The 22453-nt window shown below is 43.8% G+C and overlaps 1 protein-coding gene across 5 annotated transcripts in view; it reads right to left on the bottom strand.

Moving 5' to 3' along the window:
- The window catches only part of PHF20L1 (PHD finger protein 20 like 1), a 139275-nt gene that overhangs the window by 13774 nt on the left and 103048 nt on the right, over positions 1-22453 (bottom strand). For 3 of the 5 annotated variants that reach the window (XM_068238039.1, XM_068238042.1, XM_068238040.1), the window contains exons 12-15: positions 9138-9359; positions 5287-5340; positions 4915-5187; positions 2358-2441 (exon numbers count right to left, since the gene is read on the bottom strand). In XM_068238039.1, coding sequence (XP_068094140.1) covers positions 2358-2441; positions 4915-5187; positions 5287-5340; positions 9138-9359 — 633 coding nt within the window. The remainder of the gene's footprint in view (positions 1-2357; positions 2442-4914; positions 5188-5286; positions 5341-9137; positions 9360-22453) is intronic. The other 2 variants (XM_068238043.1, XM_068238044.1) reach the window with 1 other exon arrangement.

The following is a 22453-nucleotide window of genomic DNA, read 5'->3' as shown; positions in this document are numbered from 1 at the left end:
TTGGAGCACCAACCAAGGCTCGGGATTACTGCTATCAGCATGAAACTATTCCATTGAAAATGCATTGGTTTTAGTACTAATAAGTATTTTCAATGCAAATTTACACTCAGTGATCCTAAGTGTGTTTAAAGGACAACTGTAACGAGAGGGATATGGAGGCTGCCACATTTATTGCCTTTTAAGCAATACCAGTTGCCTGGCAGCCATGCTGATCCTCTGCCTCTAATGCTTTTAGCCATAGACCCTGAACAAGCATGCAGCAGATCAGGTGTAAAGGAAATAAATATGGCAGCCTCCATATTCTTCTCACTGCAGCTGTCCTTTTAGCAAAGGGCGAGATAAGCGCCTTATCAGAGAACTCGATACTATTACATTTTTTGAGTGTCTGACAGGTTTTGGACTAGTCAAGTGATGGCTAACCTTGGCACTCCAGCTGTGGTGGAACTACAAGTCCCATGAGGCATTGCAATACTCTGACAGCTCTAAGCATAACTCAGGGAGGCAGAGGCATGATGGGATTTGTAGTTTTGTCACAGCTGGAGTGCCAAGGTAAGCCATCATTGGACTAGTCTTTCTTCTCATCGGGAATTCTCAGAGTTTTATTTGTTTTCAAAAGCATTTCCTTAACTACAGTTGCTAAGTCTAACTGCCAAAAATAGTGACATACCAGCTAGCCTCCCTACTCACTTGCATGCTATTTTTTCCGACTTAGCAACTGCCATTCAGGGAATGCTTTTGAAAACAAAACCTGTCCGTTTTCGCTGTAGCGGTCCCTTAAAGAGAATCTGTATTGTTAAAATCACACAAAAGTAAACATACCAGTGTGTTAGGGGACATCTCCTATTACCCTCTGTCACAATTTCGCCGCTCCTCGTCGCATTAAAAGTGGTTAAAAACAGTTTTTAAAAGTTTGTTTATAAACAAACAAAATGGCCACCAAAACAGGAAGTAGGTTGATGTACAGCATGTCCACACATAGAAAATACATCCATACACAAGCAGGCTGTATACACCCTTCCTTTTGAATCTCAAGAGATCATTTGTGTGTTTCTTTCCCCCCTGCAGCTATCTTCCACTGAAGTGTCAGGCTGTTTCTTCCTGCAGAATGCAGACAGCTCTGCCTGTATGTAATTCCTCAGTATGTGAAAGCCCAGCCAGCTCAGAGGAGGATTTATCCAGCTTGTAAAAGATAAGAGAGAAGAGAGAAGCTGTCCTAATCTAAATAATACACAGGCAGTGTGCAGAGAGGGGCCTGGAGGGGGGAGATGCATCACAGAACCACAACACCGAAGAACTTGGCAGCCTTCCAGACACAGGCTGACAAGTCTGACAAGAGAGAGATAAGTTGATTTATTACAGAGATGGTGATAGTAGAACGTGCTGCAGTAAGCCAGAACACATTAGAATAGCTTTTGGAACTTGTAGGATGATAAAAAACAGGATGCAATTTTTGTTACGGAGTCTCTTTAAAGTTCTGAAAGCTTGCAAAGAAATCTTGTACAGTTAGTCATTAAAGGTATTACCTAAACAACTTTTTATGTCTTCGGATTCTCTTCGTGACTAACATCGAACCACGTACAACTGGCAATACAAATAATAGTGATTCTGCACTTTTTTGCATTACTATTTGTATCACTGTTGACCACTATATTACATGTTGTATAAATGTGAAAACCTTCTGTAAAAATGCTAGAAACTAAAATGTGTACTATTTCAGCAACTGACAAACACTGGTTGTATTAGCAGAAGTAACAGCCACTGCCTTTAACCTCTGCTTCCTGCGTACGTAACATTAAAGGGCCACTTCAGCGAAAAAAGTAAGCAGTTAAAATCTGACAGGACAGGCAGGTTTTGGACTAGTCCATCTCCTTATGGGGGATTCTCTGGGTTTTCTTTGTTTTCAACAGCATTTCCTGAACGGCAGTTTAACTGCCAATATAGTAAGGTACCAGCCAGCCTCCCTACTCACTTGCACACTACTTTGGCGGTTAGACTTATGGTGCCTATATATGGTACAATTTTTTATTTTTTTAGATTAGATAATTTTCTTTGATTATTCTGTTATATCGAATAAGTTGGTCCAAAACCTGTCAGTTGTCTCAGAATTTAACTGCTTACTTTTTCCGCCATAGTGGTCCTTTATTGATAGCTGGGGACACCACATACCATGTGACACCAGTCCACCCCCACCCTGAATATACCAGGAAGATGGCGATTCATAGCATTTATCACATAGGGCGGTCACTGGGGAACAAAAAACAATTGAATTTACATTTGCACCTACTTAAAGGGTACCTGAAATAATTTCTATGTACAACAGTTTGCCATATAGGTATGTGCCTTTAAGGCCGACATACCTTTCTGAGATGCCAGTTTCTCATTGCAGCCGCCGCCAGTCCTCGAATCCTCTGGGTTAAAATATTCAACATTAATGTCAAATCCTGAAAGAAAGGAAGAGGCTGAGCTCCTCCATATGTTCCTCCCCTTTGCCACCCACTCTCCTCCCATTGCCGGCCCCTGTGTGCGCACTTCTTGCATGAGAGGACATACTGGGCATGCTCACAACTCATGTCCTCTCGTGCACGGCTCTTGAAGAATGTTACTAGCCATCTTCCCAGAGAAAATTGTGTTTTAAAAGTAAAAAGAAAGTCAGGTGGAAAACAGCAGCGAGGAGTGGAGATAGCGGCACAGAGGAAGTCAGGAAGAAATGCTGAATAAGGGAATTGTTTTTTTCGAATGTTTAATGAAGTTACAGGTTTAGCAAACCCAGATCATAAAAATCATGAAAAATCACTGAATCGGCTGTGAAAAATACTGGTATATGTTTCCAGTTAATCCAGAAATTGGGGCAAACTGTAATAAAGTGTAAGTGAGAGAAAGGAGAGTCAAGCTTGTGGACTTTCTTGCTCAGAAGTAAGACGCCCAACACCCAACTCAGAGGTAAGACATCTAACTTACAAAAAGAACCACTAGGGCTTGTTCAAACCTAGGCTTTGAAAAACGCCCTAAAATATCTTGTGCAATGAATCCTTACAGCATAGTTAATAATAATAATCTGAACATTTATATAGCGCTTTTCTCCTGTCGGACTTAAAGCGTTTAAGAGCTGCAGCCACTGGGACGCGCTCAGGAGGCCACCCTGCAGTGTTAGGAAGTCTTGCCTTGAACTCCTTACTGAATAGGTACTGACCCTAGCCAGGATTCGAACCCTGGTCTCCCATGTCAAAGGCAGAGCCCTTAACCACTACTCCATTCAGCCACTGCAAGTACTCCATTCAGCAATTAGTTGGTATTCGCCATTATTCCGCCATTTCTTGTACCAGCAGTCTCAGGTCTTTAAGGGGGCAGAGACCGCTGGTACTGTGGTTAACCAGCACAAATGGTCAGGTGACTTCAGGTCAGAGGTCAACCTGGCCAACATGAGATGGAGTTTTATTGCTGGCAGACCCAGGAAACAGCAAATCACACCCCTAAAGGTGGCCAAACACCATACAATACAATGTTTGATTTTCCAGTTTTCAATAAAAATGATTGGTTGCATAAATAAATTGAATTTTTTGCTCAAGAAATGTAATCGAATTTCCTATTTCCCCCCCCCCCTGATATTTTCCAATAGGCCATGGTGGAAAAATTCTGATCAATTTTTCAGAAAACTGATTGGTGTAAGATCTAATGTAAGGTCTTGATTTATAGACCCATGGGTTTTTGATCATTTTCATTATTAGGGAAAGATACACTGATCAGATTTCTGAAAAGTTACAATCAATCAGAAAAACTGATCGCCATTCTTGAATCGAAAGAAAAAAAGTATTGTGCGTGGCCAACTTTATTCAGACATTCAGTTTCCAGTACAGGCTACTTCTAATCATCTACTCCATCATCATAACCTCCGTTTATATTGCTCAGTTTAACCGGTTTGGGACACAGAAGGTTAAAACTACGCCGTGCTTGTGGTTGCCTAAGCCTGATGTGGCGTAGATTTAACACCGGTGGCTCCCGTGCACAGGACGTGATCACGCGTCCCCACTGGCATAGAAAGCTGTGTTCCGTACATTGGTCAGGAGACGTTTCCATTGGCTCCTGACCTCCTGATTACTGTGAGCCAATCAGTGATCAGGAAGTACTAAACTGAAATAAAAGGCTCTGGTCCTTGAAGGTGCCAGAGCCTGCCATCCCTAAGCACCATAGTTAATCCATCGCTTCAACTTAAAGGGAACCAGAGATGAATGTTTCACACAAAATAAACATATCAGTCGATAGCTTGTAAAGAATAAATGCTCTACCTGATAATTTTGCCACTCTGGTGTGCCTTTATTAGTGTTTTTTTATCCATTATTGCTGCAGGAAAAATCCAATATGGCCGCCAGCTCATATCCCTTCTGCTTCCGGGTTATGAGTTGTTCTGGATGTGCTGTCTAGGCTATATGAGAAAGGCTGCTGCAGCCTTGCATCTGTGTGCTTTCATTTTGGTATGATGTGCAGCTGCCTGTAGGAAGTGTCTCTCATAGGAATGAAACAGCAATCATCATCATTATCTATGCAGAGTGCACACAGAGCATACAGGTCATATTGCAGCCACACTTGTCTGTTTCAGAGCTTCTCTCTCAGCAGAAGCAGCCCCTCCAAGGTCATCAGAGCTCTCAGTATGCAAGGCAGCAAAGCTGAGCCAAGACGGGGCAGGCTTTGGCTTGAAAAGACTCCACAGAAGAGTGACTCAGCTATAATGATTCCAGGTCAAACCTAGACTGAAGGCTCAGTCGGGGATTCTTATCACAGCTGTTAACAGACTAATTAAGCAGATAAAAATGAAACTAAAAGCAGGGTAGGTGTTTACTGTCATGTTCCCACTGATAAATGTAATAAAATACATAAGGGTGCTTCGTCTCTGGTTCTCTTTGAGCCAATGCTTCTTACCTTGCTGTTTGCTTTTCTTTTTCTTCTTTTTCTTCTTCTTTTGCTTTAATTTGGAGTGATCCTTCTCTTTCTTTTCCTTCCGTTCCTTGTCTTTATCCTCTTTCTTTTCCTTCCGTTCCTTGTCTTTATCCTCTTTCTTTTCCTTCCGTTCCTTGTCTTTATCCTCTTTCTTTTCCTTCCGTTCCTTGTCTTTATCCTCTTTCTTTTCCTTCCGTTCCTTGTCTTTATCCTCTTTCTTTTCCTTCCGTTCCTTGTCTTTATCCTTTTTCTTACCTGTCAAGGAGGCAGCAAGAGACAAATAGCTTAACATGTTTCCAGGACAGAGCCGCACACAGATCTTCAGGCACAAGAAAGACACCAAAAATGAATTACCAGAAGAGGACAACTTATCTTCTGTCTTCACTTTCTTTTCTGACTTCACAACTCCTGTGTGCAAAAACAAAATACAATACAAACTCTGGTCATGTGAAAGTCAATAAAGAGTTTACACTTCCTGGTTTTCACATTTATTTATGTGTTGTTGAGCATTAAAGAGAACCTGAGGTGGGTTTGAAGAATATTATCTGCATACAGAGGCTGGATCTGCCTATACAGCCCAGCCTATGTTGCTATCCCAAACCCCCCTAAGGTCCCCCTGCACTCTGCAATCCCTCATAAATCACAGCCACGCTGCTGACAAACAGCTTGTCAGAGCTGGCTGTGTTTATCTCTATAGTGTCAGTATGCTGCTCTCCCCGCCTCCTGCAGAACTCCGGTCCCCGCCTGCATCCCTTCCCTCCCTGCTGATTGGAGGGAAGGGACGGGGGCAGGGACCGGAGCTATGCAGGAGGCGGGGGAGCAGCTGAGACTGACACTACAGATGTAAACACAGCCTCACAGCACGGCTGTGATTTATGAGGGATTGCAGAGTGCAGGGGGAACTTAGTGGGGTTTGGGATAGCAACAGAGGCTGGGCTGTATAGGCAGATCCAGCCTCTGTATGCAGATAACATTCTTTAAACACACCTCGGGTTCTCTTTAAAGAGAATCTGTAACAAAAAAAGCAGCCCCTAAGGGGTACTTACCTCAGGAAGGAGGAAGCCTCTAGATCCTAAAGAGGCTTCCTCCGTTCCTCCTCAGTAGAGGGGATCCAGCGCTGGGAACCCACGAGGATCTCGTAGGCCTCTTGTCGACTTGCGCACATACACAGTAGCGGCTCTCTATTTGGGCACCAGTGGAAATAGCAGGACGAGGGAGCCCTCTTTAGGATCCAGACACTTCCCCCTCAAAAGGTAAGTACCCCCCAGGCTTTTTTTTTCTTGCTACAGATTCTCTTTGAAGGGATTCGAACTTCAAAGTCAAAAAAGAATCAAACAAACTTCCTAATAAATTCTAAATTGCAAACTTGACAGACCAATAAAATTTTTTTTTCTTAACCAGTCCTGTAAATGCATACTTTTTTTTTTTTTTAAATCCCAGATGATTTTTGAGCAGAAATCGCATGCTTTCATTGATTTTTGATGGAAAAGGGGCCTCAGGAAGATTCTTAAATGGTGTGGGCATTTAGGGGGGCAATGAGAGTTTACTTATCTTGGGGGGGGGGGGGGGCTCTTCCCCAGCCCACTATCTATAATCAGATCTTTCTTTTGATTCTCGCTGCGTATCACAGCTCAAATAAGCCGGTGTGATGTCATGCGGCTCTATCCGCCGCAACGCATGCCGAGAGATGTAGTTCAGTAATGTGATTATATCTCTCGATATTCTTGTTAAAGGAATACTATCGATTCACATATTTTTTTCAATTGAAACAGGAATTGTTTGGGAAGTGCTGCTAAGTACTGGTGTATACATTTTAGTAGCAACCTCTTTGTTTACGGTTATCAATATACATTCAAACTTTACTGACGCCAAAACTGAGCAGACTGAGCCATGAGGAGAGGGGAAATTCCCCTCACACTTGTTCAGTTACCTCTATGTGTAACTCTGTGTGTGACAGAGAGAACAGCTGCAGCTCCTGTGTCCTGTGCTTCTGACTGAAGTGTCTGAAGAGAGCAGAGGATATGTAACTAATTGTCACAGCTTTTCATACTGTTTTTGCTTTCAGAGTTTGATATGTTTGATATTTGCTTTCTGTAGTCTGATATGCAACTCTGGCTGTGCATTGAAGCAGACACCCCTTCTGCAATTGATTTGTCCCAAATCCTAAATCCTACCCTCAATAAATTACAGTTTTTGCCTCTGATATTTAACATGAAAAGTAGGAAAACATTTACACAGCTACTTGGACATTATTTGCATACTGTCATTTTAGAACACTTGGGTATCGATCGTATTCCTTTAAGTTAGTGACAATTGTGTATCGTCAGTGGCCTTCTAACCTCCCCCTACCCTATCCCCCGACATTACCCTTCCTACCGATATGCCCAAGACTAACCTTCCAACCGAAATACCTAACTGATATTCCTAACAATAACCCTGAAAGTGATCCACCTGACACTAACCAAACACTTATACCGGTAGCCGAATGTTCCTGCCAATACGGCCAACACTATCCTAACAGTCAATACGCTTGCTGAATTTTCCTTGGCCGCTTGCCGAACTTGCCACATCTCTGACAACGCTTTTTGATAACCCGGCACCAAAAAAACCCCATAGATGCAATTACCATTATGGTTTAAAGAGACTGTAACAAAATGTTCAGCCTTATTTCTTCTATCCTATAAGTTCCTATACCTGTTCTAATGTGGTCTGTCTTACTGCAGCCTTTCCTAGTTGCACAGTGGCTGTGTTATCTCTGTTATATGATCTAATCTTCTTTCTTCTGTCGGCTTTGTCGGGCTCAGGCACTCAGGCAGGAATGTGCTGTTCTGCTTGTGATTGGATAAAAGCTATACACACCCTCTCCAGGCCCCCTGCACACTCTGTATGACTTACACACTGAGCTACTCTCAGCCTAACACTTGCTATGTCGTTTGTTTGTAAACACTGCATAAAAATGGCAATTACAAGCCAGGATTGCAGCAGGGAGTGGCAGAAACAGCACAGAGGGGCCAGAGAACATAATGAATAGAATGGTATGCTTTTTATTATAAGAATTTTAGAGTACAGCAGTAGCCAATAAGTGCCAGTTGTCATTTCACCAAAATTAACTAGTGAACTAGGTTATGCCTAATGATGTTGATCCAGGGATTTTATCTGATTGCCATCTGGAGTCAGGAAGGAATTTTTCCCTTTTGGGGCTAATTGGACCATGCCTTGTAAGGGTTTTTCGCCTTCCTCTGGATCAACAGGGATATGTGAGGGAGCAGGCTGGAGTTGTACTTTGTACTGGTTGAACTCGATGGACGCATGTCTTTTTTCAACCAAAATAACTATGTAACTGATTAGCATCTACAGCAGGGGCGTAGCAATAGCCATAGCAGCCATAGCAACTGCTATGGGGCCCTGGAGAAGAGGGGGCCCAGGTGGTACTTTATGTATTAACTTTACTTTTTGTTTTCACCCTCTGACTTTGTTTCAGTGTACATAGACTATACACAGTGTACATTGCATGTAAATTGCACCCATATCCTTAGGGTAGGGGCAGGTAGCATTGCTCAAGAGTGCCTAGATATGAGGGTCCCATGAAAATATTGCTATGGGGCCCCATAGTCTCTAGCTACGCCACTGATCTACAGCATTCTACCATTAGTTTCAGTGGTGTAGGAATCATCATAGCAGTCATAGAGGCTGCTTTGGGGCTGTAACCATTGGGGGGGGGGGGCAAGTGACAATGACCAGCAGCAATAATGGGGTCCTTAGTAGGCCCCTTTAGGTACAGAGTAATGCAAGCAGAGCAAAGGAAAGAGGTTATCTATACTGGGGTCCCTCTGGCTACCTATACTGGGGCACTATTACTGGAAGACCCTCTGACTATCCATACTGTGAAGCTACCTAATACTGGGCATCGCTGGCTACTGATACTGGGGGGTTGCCCAATTCTGGGGGGGTACCTCTGGCTACCTAAAACTGGCACAAAGATATCTTTTTTTAGGGGGGGGCAACCAATATTTAGCTATGGGGCCCCATGGTTTCTAGCTACCCCCCTGATTAGTTTCAATGTAAATTAAAAGGTATTACTTTTACAAGACTTTGTTTTTTTTCTACCTACATATAATGTAAAACATAAATGCGCTATATTTGTTTTCACACAATTATCAGGGTATAAGGTATAAAACAGGAACAAAAAAAATATTGTTCTTTACCAATCTCTGGGTGTTTCTCCTTCTCATTCACTTTCTTAATGATTTTCTCCTGTAATTTTTCGGGCGGTTTTTCCACTTTTTCCACCGTGGCAGGAATCGGCTTTTCAGTCCCTTCCGCGCTTGTAGCCGCCGGCAGCTTCTTCTTCTTACTGGCCTTGGCAGGCTTCAGATTGTTGGGCAATGTCACATTTGTGTGCAATGGATGGGCGCAGGGTTTAGGAACTGCAGCAGGAAACACAAGTATGACACAAACCATTCAATACTAGTCCACTAAAGAAGAGAAAAGATTAAGAATGTAAACGTTTTTGTAAATTTCCAGACTTTAAACAGACCCTGTCACTGTAAGGAGACAAAAATAGAGACGGGAGCCCCCAATAGTGTATTACTGACGATGAGTGATGATATTAAGTAATTGAGAGATATATACTCACAAGTATGGGTTGCCGAGGTTCAGGCAACCACTATAAGTGCATATGGGGATGTTAGACCTGTCCCCACTCAGGTTTAAGAAGTCGCTCTCTGTAGCAGGAAAAAAGAGTGGGTGTCCACACCCATCCACCAGGTGGATAACAATATGTAGAAGTAACAGAGGCGCCAACAGGATAAGAGGCGCTGGGCTAACACTGCACAACTTCTGAGCTGCTCCTTGTTTTTTGTATTTTTGCCTGAGGAAGCGGGCTGCGGACCCGTGAAACGCGTTGCAATTTTTTGTCTCGGAGTTCAGATTAAATGTCTTTTGCAATTTGACCACATTGGTTGTGTTTTGATACTAGGGAGGTAAGTCCACCCTTGCCCCCCATGTTTTATCGTTTTTAATATACGGTTCTCCTTTTATCCTGTTGGCGCCTCTGTTACTTCTACAGACCCTGTCACTGTTCATCACTTGTCAGAATTTGAATTCCCACTCTTAAATAGTAGTGGGAAATTTGTGCGCCACATGCGCCAGGGGAGTTTGGGCACATCCATTGGCGCCCATAGGAATTGCAGCTATAAGGGAAAAATTGGGTGTCGAAGTGTCCAATTAAAACAGCGGGCCCACTATGCAAACTACACCGCTACTTGAAAGGCGCCTCTAGCACCCCTTATACATGCAATTAGTATGAGCGTCCTAGGCATAGGTGGCTGGGGGTCAATTTGGGTTTGGTATCACTGAGGGTTTTGTTGGTTACGGTGACAGATGCAACCATCATTACCCCCACATAAGTGCAGCCATCATTACCCCCATAAAACAGGTGCAGCCATCATTACCACCATATAACAGGTGCAGCCATCATTACCACCATATAACAGGTGCAGCCATCATTACCACCATATAACAGGTGCAGCCATCATTACCACCATATAACAGGTGCAGCCATCATTACTACCATATAACAGGTGCAGCCATCATTTCCACCATATAACAGGTGCAGCCATCATTACTACCATATAACAGGTGCAGCCATCATTACCATCATATAACAGGTGCAGCCATCATTACCACCATATAACAGGTGCAGCCATCATTACCACCATATAACAGGTGGAGCCATCATTACCACCATATAACAGGTGCAGCCATCATTACTACCATATAACAGGTGCAGCCATCATTACCCCCATATGACAAGTGCAGCCATCATCACAACAAGTGCAGCCATATCATGTGAATTGCAGCAGATTCTTTCACGATCGACTGATACTTCCTGCTTTATCAAATAAATTGGTCTATTCAACCAGATATTAGCCAATTTCCAACAATCGAGCAGCATGGAACATAATCGATTCTCCCCAATCCAATTAACGCGTCTGATATTTGATTGGTGCCCGTACATTACTTGAGTTTCTTGCTCAGTCAAACATTCATGCACAGTCTGCCGACCCACTTATTCGATTTGCACGCGTTTTGCCGCATAGCATATAATTAGCTCTATGGGTTGCATAAAAAAAAAATCGCAGTGCTGAGCGATACACAATGGGATTCTATGTACATTTTAAAAAACCGCACGGCAATTTCCATGCGATTCACATACAATGCCCTCCTATGAAAATGCAGAAGTATGTGTTTTTGCATGCGTTTTTACGTGAAAACAGTATAGTAATGCATTTTTCTCTCTTTCAAAAAGGTGTTTGGATAAAAACGCAAAACGTAAACACACAAAGACGCACATAAAAACACAAACAAATGGCTTTCTGCACAGACAAGCGGTTTCCCAGCCTTCTAGTTTTATACAACGAGATCGCTCTATTTTCTTTTTCGAGCCTTCAGGAGTTAACTGTCTGATCACCCATGAGTCTGTTGCTAAGCAATCATTTCCAAGTGGCCAATAAAATTCTCTTGTGCTTCGTGCGCCATAATTAAAGCCACAACCTGGTAACTGAGAAATAAAAAAGCCTTAGTGAGAAAAAGCCTATGCAGGAAGATATTTAAAGGGAAACTCCACCTCTGCTGGAAGAAAAACAAGCAAAACCGCATTGGAGAGTGAAGATGGAGAAATCTTCAGTCTGCAGCAAACCCTCCTCCCCCCGCACCCCCCAAAATCCATGTACCGGAGTGCACAAAGTCACTTGGAATTTGCCTGGGACTGCCAGGTTGTTGGCAGGTCATCCCCACTCTCCGCAGCAATCCCATGGCCATGTGGGGGAAGTGCTTGGTCTGGATCACACTTAAAGGGAACCAAGCGCTACTTTTTTTTTTCCTGTAGCTTGTCCTGGTTTCTAAGAGCTATAGGAGCTGCCATGTCCCTCCTCCTCTTCTAGCTGCCCATTATGTATCCAGGGAAAGGTGTGAAGATAGCATCTGTGGCTTCTGTAAACTCTGAATGTCCAATCCCCCCAGTTGATAAAGGCTTTGTTTGTTCTCTACTAATGCTACAATAAAATAATTCCAGCAGTCTTTATCCGCCTGAAATTTCTGCAGGTGGGCAGGCCTGGAAAGGAGGAGGAAGAAGGGTAATAAAGGCCATTGCTAAACTTTTAAATGTAAAATGAAGAGGTAAAATTACATTTTTTTGTTTTTTTTAAAATAATGAGCCATATTGTTGGCATGCATGTCTAATGTGCTATTGAGATGCCCTGGGTGCTAAAAATGGTGCTTAATTCACTTTAAAGTGAAACTAAACTTCCTCTCTGTTCTAAGATGTTAGGCACACCATGATAACCTTGATGGAAACAATGTGTTCATTACAATATATGGAAATCTTAAAGGAAACCTAAACCGAAAAAAAAATGAGTTTCACTTACCTGGGGCTTCTACCAGCCCCATGCAGCCATCCTGTGCCCTCGTAGTCACTAATGGCTCTTGCTGTCTCCCGCTGCCAGCTAGTTTCGTTTTTGCCGACTGGGAGTCGGCCGGCCGCCATGCGTACCTTTTTACGCATTCCCACTGGTGCAGGAAGCTATCGCGTAAAATGTTACGCATTGCACCCATAACGCGTAAACATGTACAGGTTAATGACCGCGATAGCTTCCTGCACCAGCGGATATGCGTAAAAAGGTACACATGGCGGCCGGCCGACTCACAGTTGGCGAAAAAGAAACTAGCTGGCAGCGGGAGACAGCAAGAGCCATTAGTGACTGCGAGGGCACAGGATGGCTGCATGGGGCTGGTAGAAGCCCCAGGTAAGTGAAACACTTTTTTTTTTCAGTTTAGGTTTCCTGTTTACTGTATGGAAAGCTGCCTCCACAGAGCTCTCCTGCAGTCTATTCACAGTTGCTGATATTAACTAATTGGACAGGTTGATATGCTCAAACAAACATAGAACATAAAGAAGTGCATTTACTCAGCAACAATATGTGGAATAAAAGATTTTCATTGTGTGCTGTCCTAGAGTTCATGTCCGCTTTAACCTTGAGCATGCTTTAGCTGTTTTCAGAGTCAAACAGTTCTGTAGTATTGGTATCAGAAGAAGAGGGGGAAGATACCCAAGATCTGGGCACTATGATCTAGTTCTACCCTTACTCAATTCATAACAGTTGTAAACAATACTGGCATCCATCTACCCTAAAAAGCTAGGTGGTAGATCAGGGTGTGGGCTATAGCTGACTTTGGCTGTGGTACTATAGATTCCATTGGGACTGAAGGACACCTCACCTACGTCCTGCCTATGCTAATGCTGCTACTGCTCCAAAAGCCACCTTCATCGAACTCCTTTACATAGACAGGAGAAAATGTGCATATTGCCGGCATCACCAGCAGGGGAACCGCTGTCTGATAATGCTATAACTGTGCTTAAAGTACACCTGAAGTAAGAGGTGTATGGAGGCTGCCATATTTATTTCCTCTTAAATATGATCAGCTGCCTGGCCGTTCTGCTGATATCTTTGGTTGCAGAAGGGTCTGAATCATCGCAATGTAAACACGTATGTAGTCAATCCTGTCAGAATCACCCGGTTGGCTTGCTTTTCAGGTTGTATGGCTGAACATTTCAGAAGCAGAGGATCAGCAGGACAGCCAGGCAACTAGTTATAGCTAATAACTAATATAGCAGCCTCCAGGTCCCTCTCATTTCTCGCTCCCTTTAAACAAAGCAACCCGTTCCTGTTTATAATGATGCCTCACAAGACATTTCTAAAGATGCCAGGAGCAGAAGTGGTTTATGCAGGGCTTTACTGGGGTGTACGGTCAAGGGTGCCACACCATTTGGTCATGTGACACTAAGCTTCCATGCTTGCCCATCCCTGCATCAGTACTGCTCAGTTACTAGACATGGCCAGGCCAAAGCAGCAGTATCTTATGAGGCGCACGACATGCTGATCTCCACAAAAAGGTCCTTGTACTCTGCCCAGATCCACGGGCAGTTCAAACAACGTGTAAAAAGAGCAACACATTTACAGATGGTTAAGAGAAGTCTTTCCACACGTAGCAAGTTTGTATTGTGTAAAAAGCTTTACTGGTCTTTATCATTATATTTGAATCTTTCTTAATTGGCTGAACTCTGAGGCCACCATTCTATGAGGTAAAAAAGAAAGGACCATTGAATAGGAGACTGCAGAGTGTTCTCAGTACGGTAAAAGACTGCAGGAATGAAGCTGACAGAGGAGAATCTTTGTGATGTGGCAAGCTCTCGTACATCTCTGCCTGCGACGGAATGTTTATAATGAGATCCAGGGGTATGGCCATCACCCCCTCCTATCAGGATGACGGTAACCCCTCATACTTGTCATAACTTAGCTAAGAATTTGAGGCCTGGCAGATCAGGCTGTGATTACAGAGTGTGCGGGGCTGAGATGAGGACTCGCACAGGCTGTGAGGCCTGCTCTCACTTAATTATTGATGGCGGATTCTCAGCGCTAGGAGAGAAGGGAGCCTGTGTCATTCAGAATCCTTATGTGGAATCAGGAATTAAGGGAAGGGTTTCTTCTGGGGGGGATTGACTTTTGGGTGTGTATAATGGCTATTATTAGTTAGTATTTATATAGCACTGACATCTTCCGCAGCGCTGTACAGAGTATATTGTCTTGTCACTTAAAGTGAACCTCCGGATTAAAATCTACTCAGCAGAACTGAAAAGGCTTGGTGTTTCATTTAACAGTTTCACAGCATCAGAACTTTGTTTTTCTTACCAAAGCATCATTTTTAGCTGCATTTTTTAGCTAAGCTCCACCCATCAAAGAAAACAAGCCCGGGCTTTTTTTCCCTGATGCTGTGCAGAGCATGATGGGATTTCCTATGTTGTTCACGTTGCCTAGCAACTGGGAGAGGTGCTCAGGACACAGGAAAGTTGGAACTGTGTCTCATGCTCCCTGTCACCTCCTTTCAACCAAAAAGATGGCTGCCATCATGAAATCGAACATTTTCCTGTTCTTTTAAAACAGAGTGGAGAGATTATATTACCTATTATTTTAATTAACATAACTAATGTAATTTAATGACAGTATGTTTGTTTAGGCTGGAGCTCCTCTTTAACTGTCCCTCAGAGTAGCTTACAATCTAATCCCTACCACAGTCATAAGTTTATGTATGTATCGTAGTCTAGGGCCAATTTAGGGGGAAGCCGATTAACATATCTGTATGTTTTTGCGATGTGGGAGGAACCCGGAGTGCTCGGAGGTAACCCACGCATAATCACAATCCTAAAATGTGTATAGCGCTTTTCTCCTGTCGGACTCAAAGCGCTCAAAAGCTGCAGCCACTGCTACATGCTCAAGAGTGTTAGGGAGTCTTGCCTAAGGACTCCTTACTGAATAGGTACTGACCCCAGCCAGGATTTAATCCCTGGTCTCCCATGTCAAAGGGGGTACCGTTAACCAGTACGCATGCAAGGGAAAACAGGCAAACTCCATGCAGATAGAGCCCTGGCTGGGAAACAAGCTGGGAGATTCCAGTGCTGCAAGACGAGACAGTTAACCACTACGTCACTGTGCGGTTATAAAATATTTTTTCAGGGACCCTGAAGCACACCTGTCAGAGGTTAGGCTAAGTAACGATCGCAGGATGACCTGATTTCTGGTACAAGAGGCACAAGAAGGAGCAAGTCTCTTCAAAAGAAGAGGGCTCTGGGCAGACGACGTATGCATTTTCTTCCCACCAGATTTTGTGGACACTGTGAGCTATAATGCTCTGTATAGTTTGCCATTCTTTAAACTGAAGGTATTTGCGATAATTCAGTTTTAAAGAGAAACTCCGACCAAGATTTGAACATCCCAATCAGTAGCTGATACCCCCTTTTACATGGGAAATCTATTCCTTTTCACAAACAGATCCTCAGGGGGCTCTGTTAGGCTGATATTGTGGTGAAACCCCTCCGACAAGAAACTCTGAGGACCGTGGTACTCCTGGCAGTTTCCTGTCTGTGAACCTTGTTTCATTGTGGGAAATATCTGTTTACAGCTGTTTCCAACTGCTAAAAAAGCATGCAGTAGCTACAACAGTAAAAATATCACCATGTGATAAATGTCAGAATGTAAATCAGGGATTTAAAAGCTATTACAATGGGCAAACACTGACTAAATCATTTATACATAATTATTGTAAAAATGAAGCACTTTTTTATTACATTATTTTCACTGGAGTTCCTCTTTAAGTAAGCAACAGTGGTTACCCACAATGCACCACTACTAAATATGCAAATTATCTCTTTATGCCCCTAAAGCTAGGCTTCCATCCAGAACTGCTGGCGTCTAGCAAGCCTATAGCTAATAAATTGTACAGAGCCAACATGCAGACAGCCTGTTTCGGACTGTTGGTCCTCATCAGTGCTTGGCAGGGATTGATATTGCTATAGGATAGGGTCTTGGGCCAGTACAACAGAGTAACCAAGCAGCTCGGGGGTGACGTAAAACTACTATAAAAGTATAGGGGACCAAAAGAGGTCAAAAAGCCCTCCTACTAAAAAGCAATGCTTAGCGTAGCTTGCCTTCCTAAAACAGAAGGTATTTGCGATAATTCAGCTTTAAATCACATTTGTGGTTACCCACAATGCACTGCTACTGAATATGTAAATTATCTTTTACAACGTGCATGTTTATCCGCAGCAGCTAAATGGTTGTTAATGAGTAATTGTAAATCATGTGCAAAATTATGCTGGCCTGCCCTACATATGAAAAGCACATTGGATGTCAACAAGCCCATTGATATGCATTGGTTGAAGGTTCTAACGCGAATCTGCATGCGCAAACATGCATGTGAATTTGACAAGTCTGAATAATGCCTTAGAAGGAAGTCTCTTTGTGCCAGGAGGAAGAGGCTTCCCCCATGCCTCCTCAGCTCCCCCCAAAGAGCATTTAAAGCGGAATATAACCCTGCATTTCAACTTTGCTCTAAAACATTATTTACAGTATATTACATGCAACCAGCATTTTTTTTTTACTAGACCAGCATTGGAAGGGTTACAAAGTGCTTTAAAGTTCCTGGAGATTTCTGCAGAGCATCCGAAGCTGACATAGATACATTTTGTTTACATAAATGTTACATAGTTACATAGTTACTTTGGTTGAAAAAAGACATACGTCCATCGAGTTCAACCAGTACAAAGTACAACTCCAGCCTGCTCCCTCACATATCCCTGTTGATCATAAAATCCCTGGATTAACATCATTGGCATTACCTAGTAATTGTAGCCATGGATGTCATTCAACGCAAGGAAAGCATCTAAGCCCCCTTTAAATGCAGGTATAGAGTTTGCCATAACGACTTCCTGTGGCAATGCATTCCACATCTTAATCACTCTTACTGTAAAGAACCCTTTCCTAAATAAATGGCTAAAACGTTTTTCCTCCATGCGCAGATCATGTCCTCTAGTCCTTTGAGAAGGCCTAGGGACAAAAAGCTCATCCGCCAAGCTATGAGCTTTTTGTCCCTAGGCCTTCTCAAAGGACTAGAGGTATCTAAGTGTTGAATGTGACTCACTCTCTCTGACTGAGAAGGAGCTGGAGGACAGCCAAAGAGTGTGTAACATTTCTCAATAGATACATGTAACTAAATAGAATGTAACAATCTGAACTTCTGCATATCTCTCCACGGAACTTTAAACCTCTGTGTGTGACCCTTCCAATGCTGGTCTAGTAAAAAAAATGCTTTTTGCATATAATATGCTGTAAATAATGTTTTAGAGCACAGTTGAAATGCAGGGTTATATTCCGCTTTAAATATAGTTAAAGAGAGTCTAAAGTGGGGATGGGAAATCTGGCCGGCGCTTCCTGGAAGGGGCAGAGCTCTCTGCTGTAGCTCTGCCTCTTCTGATGTCAATTGCGGCAGATCGCCGCCTCTCCCCGCCCCCTCACTCTTCCTTCACAGAGAGGGGCGGGGAGAGGCGGCGATCCGCGCGGCGATTGACGGCAGGAGAGGCAGAGCTACAGCTCATAGCTCTGCCTCTCAGGGCAGCACAAGCCACGACCAAGTTGGTCGTGGATGCTTTCCCGGGGGTTTGCAGCCCTTGTTTTTCGGTGGGGATGCGGTGGTTTACAGCTGATGAGACTTCTGAAGCTAATTGAAAGGTAAATCTAGCAAAAAAAATTTGCTTCAGAGTCTCTTTAATGGCTATTAAATGAATTAGCCTCCGAAATTATCTACAGTAAAAGTTTAAAGCGGACCTGAACTCAGAACTTCCTCTCTGCTCTAAAAGATGAGCAACAGCATAATAACCTTTAAAGGGAAAAAAAACATTACTTCATTATAACTTACAGAACTTCCACAGAGATGCTGCAGTGTGGTTACTTCCTGGTTTTCCGTGAGCACAGAAAGGGTTAACCTCCCATGTTTACATATTAGCTCAGAATTCAGCAGAGTCGGCAGATAGCTGACAGCTCAAATTTGCTGATAAGAGAGAAATACACAGGCTGTTCTCTAAAAAACACACACAGGGTGGACACGGTAGATTTCTCTGCGTTTTCCTTCTCACCTGTGAAAGGGTTCAGGTCCGCTTTAATGACAACCTTTTTTTTGGTAGCAGAGAGACATCTCTTAATCTTACTAAGAATGCCAGAAGGAAGTCCTGTAGTGTTAGGAGGAAGTAACATCCTATTTGACCTTCTAAGCCTCCTTACTGGGTCATTTATTGGTTAAAAATGCTACCTGCTTAGCCCTGATCCAAACATCAAAAGCAATCTTGCAAATATAATTTGTTACCTTTGCATCTGCAGAGACAGCCACGTGCGTAGTTCAGCCCTCCTGCTGGCAGATCGAGTACTGGGTGTGTCAATTCTCTGATTAGTGCAGGAGATACTCCTCCAGAGTAGCAATGCTTCCTGTTTTGTGATGATAATTACTCATGCAGGATCAGGGGAGTTGCTGGGCAGCAAGTACTTAAAAAGTAATTGAGTGCCCAGGCCCTTTGACATGTGCACAGCAGACTTCAAAAGTAATGGTAATATTTTTTTTAATAACATTAAAGGGCAACTATTGCAAAAGACTGTAAAATTTAAAATGCATACGTATAAGATCTGACAGGTTTAGGACTAGTTCATCTACACATAGTGGATTTTCAAGCTCTTCCTGAATAGGATCTATACAAAGATGTGAACTAGTTTCCTTACTCATGTGCACACCATTTTAGCAGTTGAATTGAACAACTGCCGTTTGGTAAGTGCTTTTGTAAATAAAGACGTATCTGAGAATTCTCCATGAGGATATGGACTAGTCCTGATTCAGCCAGATCTGTCAGATTTTCACTGCCGACTCTAAAGTGAAAGTGACATGGCAAAAAAGTAATTACTCTGTGAGAAATCTATTATTTTATTTGCTTGCATTTTAAAATTTAAATCGTTTTAACCACAGTGGTCCTTTAAATAGCTTGTGTAGCACTGGTGCAGGTCACTGTATTATTTATTTTCAAACAAAGGAATATGATTTGAAAAAAACGCATTATAAAGAGAAATACGGTATTTAAAAAGACACTGAAGTGAAAAAAAATATATATGATATAATGAATTGGTTGTGTAGTACGGATAATTACTAGAAGATTAGTAGCAAAGAAAATACTCTCATATTTTGATTTTCAGTTATATAGTTTTTTTTTTTTTTTTTTTTAATAACATTGCATCATTCTCTAATATTTGCAGTTTACACTCTACTCAGCATTCTAAATGATTTTGCAGAGCAGCAATGAACTTTTGAACCCCTTCTCTGCAGAGAAAAAGAATATACAATGACTGACAGGTGAGATCACAAGCTTTAGAAGACAGAGCTCTCTGCGACTTTGAAAGTCGTGGCGCTCAATGGCTCTTTTGCATAAATAACAACGGGAGTTTCTTAACTCTTCCTGTACTGGAAACCATATTAGATTTACGTGTCTGCTGCTGCTTTATTTCTTAGCTGTACTACACATACAAATCATTACATCAATTTATTTTCATTTATAATATTTTTATTTTATTTATATAAGCTGAACTTGTACTGAAAAGCAAATCCTCTTCAGTTGGGAAAATAAATAGTTCAAACAACCAGCTCCATGGATTAGAGATGTATTTGCATTTGGATGAACTGTGACCCCGTTTTACATCAGCCTGCCCACTTGGGTGCAATGCTCCGCCCAATGCTTCAGTCTGCCTCATGGCTCATCTGAACATTTTGGAGTACCTTTGAACACTAAATAGGCTGCAGGTGTGTGTAGGTGTGTGTGTGTGTGTGTAGGGGTGTGAGTGTGTGTGTAGGGGTGTGAGTGTGTGTGTGTGTGTGTGTGTAGGGGTGTGTGTGTGTGTGTAGGGGTGTGTGTGTGTGTAGGGGTGTGTGTGTGTAGGGGTGTGTGTGTGTGGGGTGTGTGTGTGTGTGTGTGTGTAGGGGTGAGTGTGTGTGTGTGTGTGTGTAGGGGTGAGTGTGTGTGTGTGTGTGTAGGGGTGAGTGTGTGTGTAGGGGGGGGTGTGTGTGTAGGGGGGGGGGGTGTGTGCGTGTAGGGGTGTGTGTGTGTAGGTGTGTGTGTGTAGGTGTGTGTGTGTAGGGGTGTGTGTGTGTAGGGGTGTGTGTGTGTGTGTGTGTGTAGGGGTGTGTGTGTGTGTGTGTGGGGTGTAGGGGTGTGTGTGTGTGTAGGGGCGTGTGTGTGTGTGTGTGTGTAGGGGTGTGTGTGTAGGGGTGAGTGTGTGTGTGTGTAGGGATGTGTGTGTGCGTGTAGGGATGTGTGTGTGCGTGTAGGGGTGAGTGTGTGTGTAGGGGTGTGTGTGTGTGTGGGTGTGTAGGTGTGTGTGTGTGTGTGTGTGTGTGTGTGTGTGTAGGGGTGTGTGTATGTGTGTGTGTGTAGGGGTGTGTGTGTATGTGTGTGTGTGTAGGGGTGTGTGTGTAGGTGTGTGTGTAGGGGTGTGTGTGTATGTGTGTGTGTGTAGGGGTGTGTGTGTAGGTGTGTGTGTAGGGGTGTGTGTGTGTGTAGGGGTGTGTGTGTGTGTGTGTGTAGGGGTGTGTGTGTGTGTAGGGGTGTGTGTGTGTGTGTGTGTGTGTGTGTAGGGGTGTGTGTGTGTGTGTGTGTGTGTGTGTGTAGGGGTGTGTGTGTGTGTGTGTGTGTGTGTGTGTGTGTGTGTGTGTGTGTGTGTGTGTGTAGGGGTGTGTGTGTGTGTGCGTGTGTGTGTGTGTGTGTGTGTGTAGGGGTGTGTGTGTGGGGGTGTGTGTGTGTAGGGGTGTGTGTGTGTAGGGGTGTGTGTGTGTAGGGGTGTGTGTGTGTAGGGGTGTGTGTGTGTGTAGGGGTGTGTGTGTGTGTGTGTAGGTGTGTGTGTGTGTGTAGGGGTGTGTGTGTGTGTGTAGGGGTGTGTGTGTGTGTGTAGGGGTGTGTGTAGGTGTGTGTGTGTGTAGGGGTGAGTGTGTGTGTGTGTGTAGGGATGTGTGTGTGCGTGTAGGGGTGAGTGTGTGTGTGTGTGTGTGTAGGTGTGTGTGTGTGTAGGTGTGTGTAGGGGTGTGTGTGTGTAGGGGTGTGTGTGTGTAGGTGTGTGTGTGTGTAGGTGTGTGTAGGGGTGTGTGTGTGTAGGGGTGTGTGTGTGTAGGTGTGTGTGTAGGGGTGTGTGTGAGTAGGTGTGTGTGTGTGTGTGTGTGTGTAGGTGTGTGTGTAGGTGTGTGTGAAGGTGTGTGTGTGTGTGTGTGTGTAGGTGTGTGTAGGGGTGTGTGTGTGTGTGTGTGTGTGTAGGGGTGTGTGTGTGTGTGTAGGGGTGTGTGTGTGTGTGTGTGTGTGTGTGTGTGTGTGTATAGGGGTGTGTGTGTGTGTGTGTAGGGGTGTGTGTGTGTGTGTGTGTGTGTGTGTGTGTGTAGGGGTGTGTGTGTGTGTAGGGGTGTGTGTGTGTGTAGGGGTGTGTGTGTAGGGGTGTGTGTGTGTGTGTGTGTGTGTAGGGGTGTGCGTGTGTGTGTGTAGGGGTGTGTGTAGGGGTGTGCGTGTGTGTAGGGGTGTGTGTGTGTGTGTAGGTGTGTGTGTGTGTGTGTGTGTAGGTGTGTGTGTGTGTAGGTGTGTGTGTGTGTGCAGGTGTGTGTGTGTGTAGGGGTGTGTGTGTGTGTGTGTAGGGGTGTGTGTGTGTGTGTGTGTGTAGGGGTGTGTGTGTGTGTAGGTGTGTGTGTGTAGGGGTGTGTGTGTGTGTAGGGGTGTGTGTGTGTGTAGGGGTGTGTGTGTGTAGGGGTGTGTGTGTGTGTGTGTGTGTAGGGGTGTGTGTGTGTGTAGGGGTGTGTGTGTGTGTGTGTGTGTGTGTAGGGGTGTGTGTGTGTGTGTGTGTAGGGGTGTGTGTGTGTAGGTGTGTGTGTGTGTGTATGGGTGTGTGTGTAGGGGTGTGTGTGTGTGTGTGTGTGTGTGTGTAGGTGTGTGTGTGTAGGGGTGAGTGTGTGTGTGTGTAGGGGTGTGTGTGTGCGTGTAGGGGTGAGTGTGTGTGTGTAGGGGTGTGTGTGTGTGTAGGTGTGTGTGTGTGTGTGTGTAGGGGTGTGTGTGTGTGTGTAGGTG

Source organism: Hyperolius riggenbachi, chromosome 5, assembly GCF_040937935.1.
Source record: "Hyperolius riggenbachi isolate aHypRig1 chromosome 5, aHypRig1.pri, whole genome shotgun sequence".
In the NCBI taxonomy this organism is placed as follows: domain Eukaryota; kingdom Metazoa; phylum Chordata; class Amphibia; order Anura; family Hyperoliidae; genus Hyperolius; species Hyperolius riggenbachi.
This window is presented reverse-complemented; position numbering and strand designations above follow the sequence as displayed.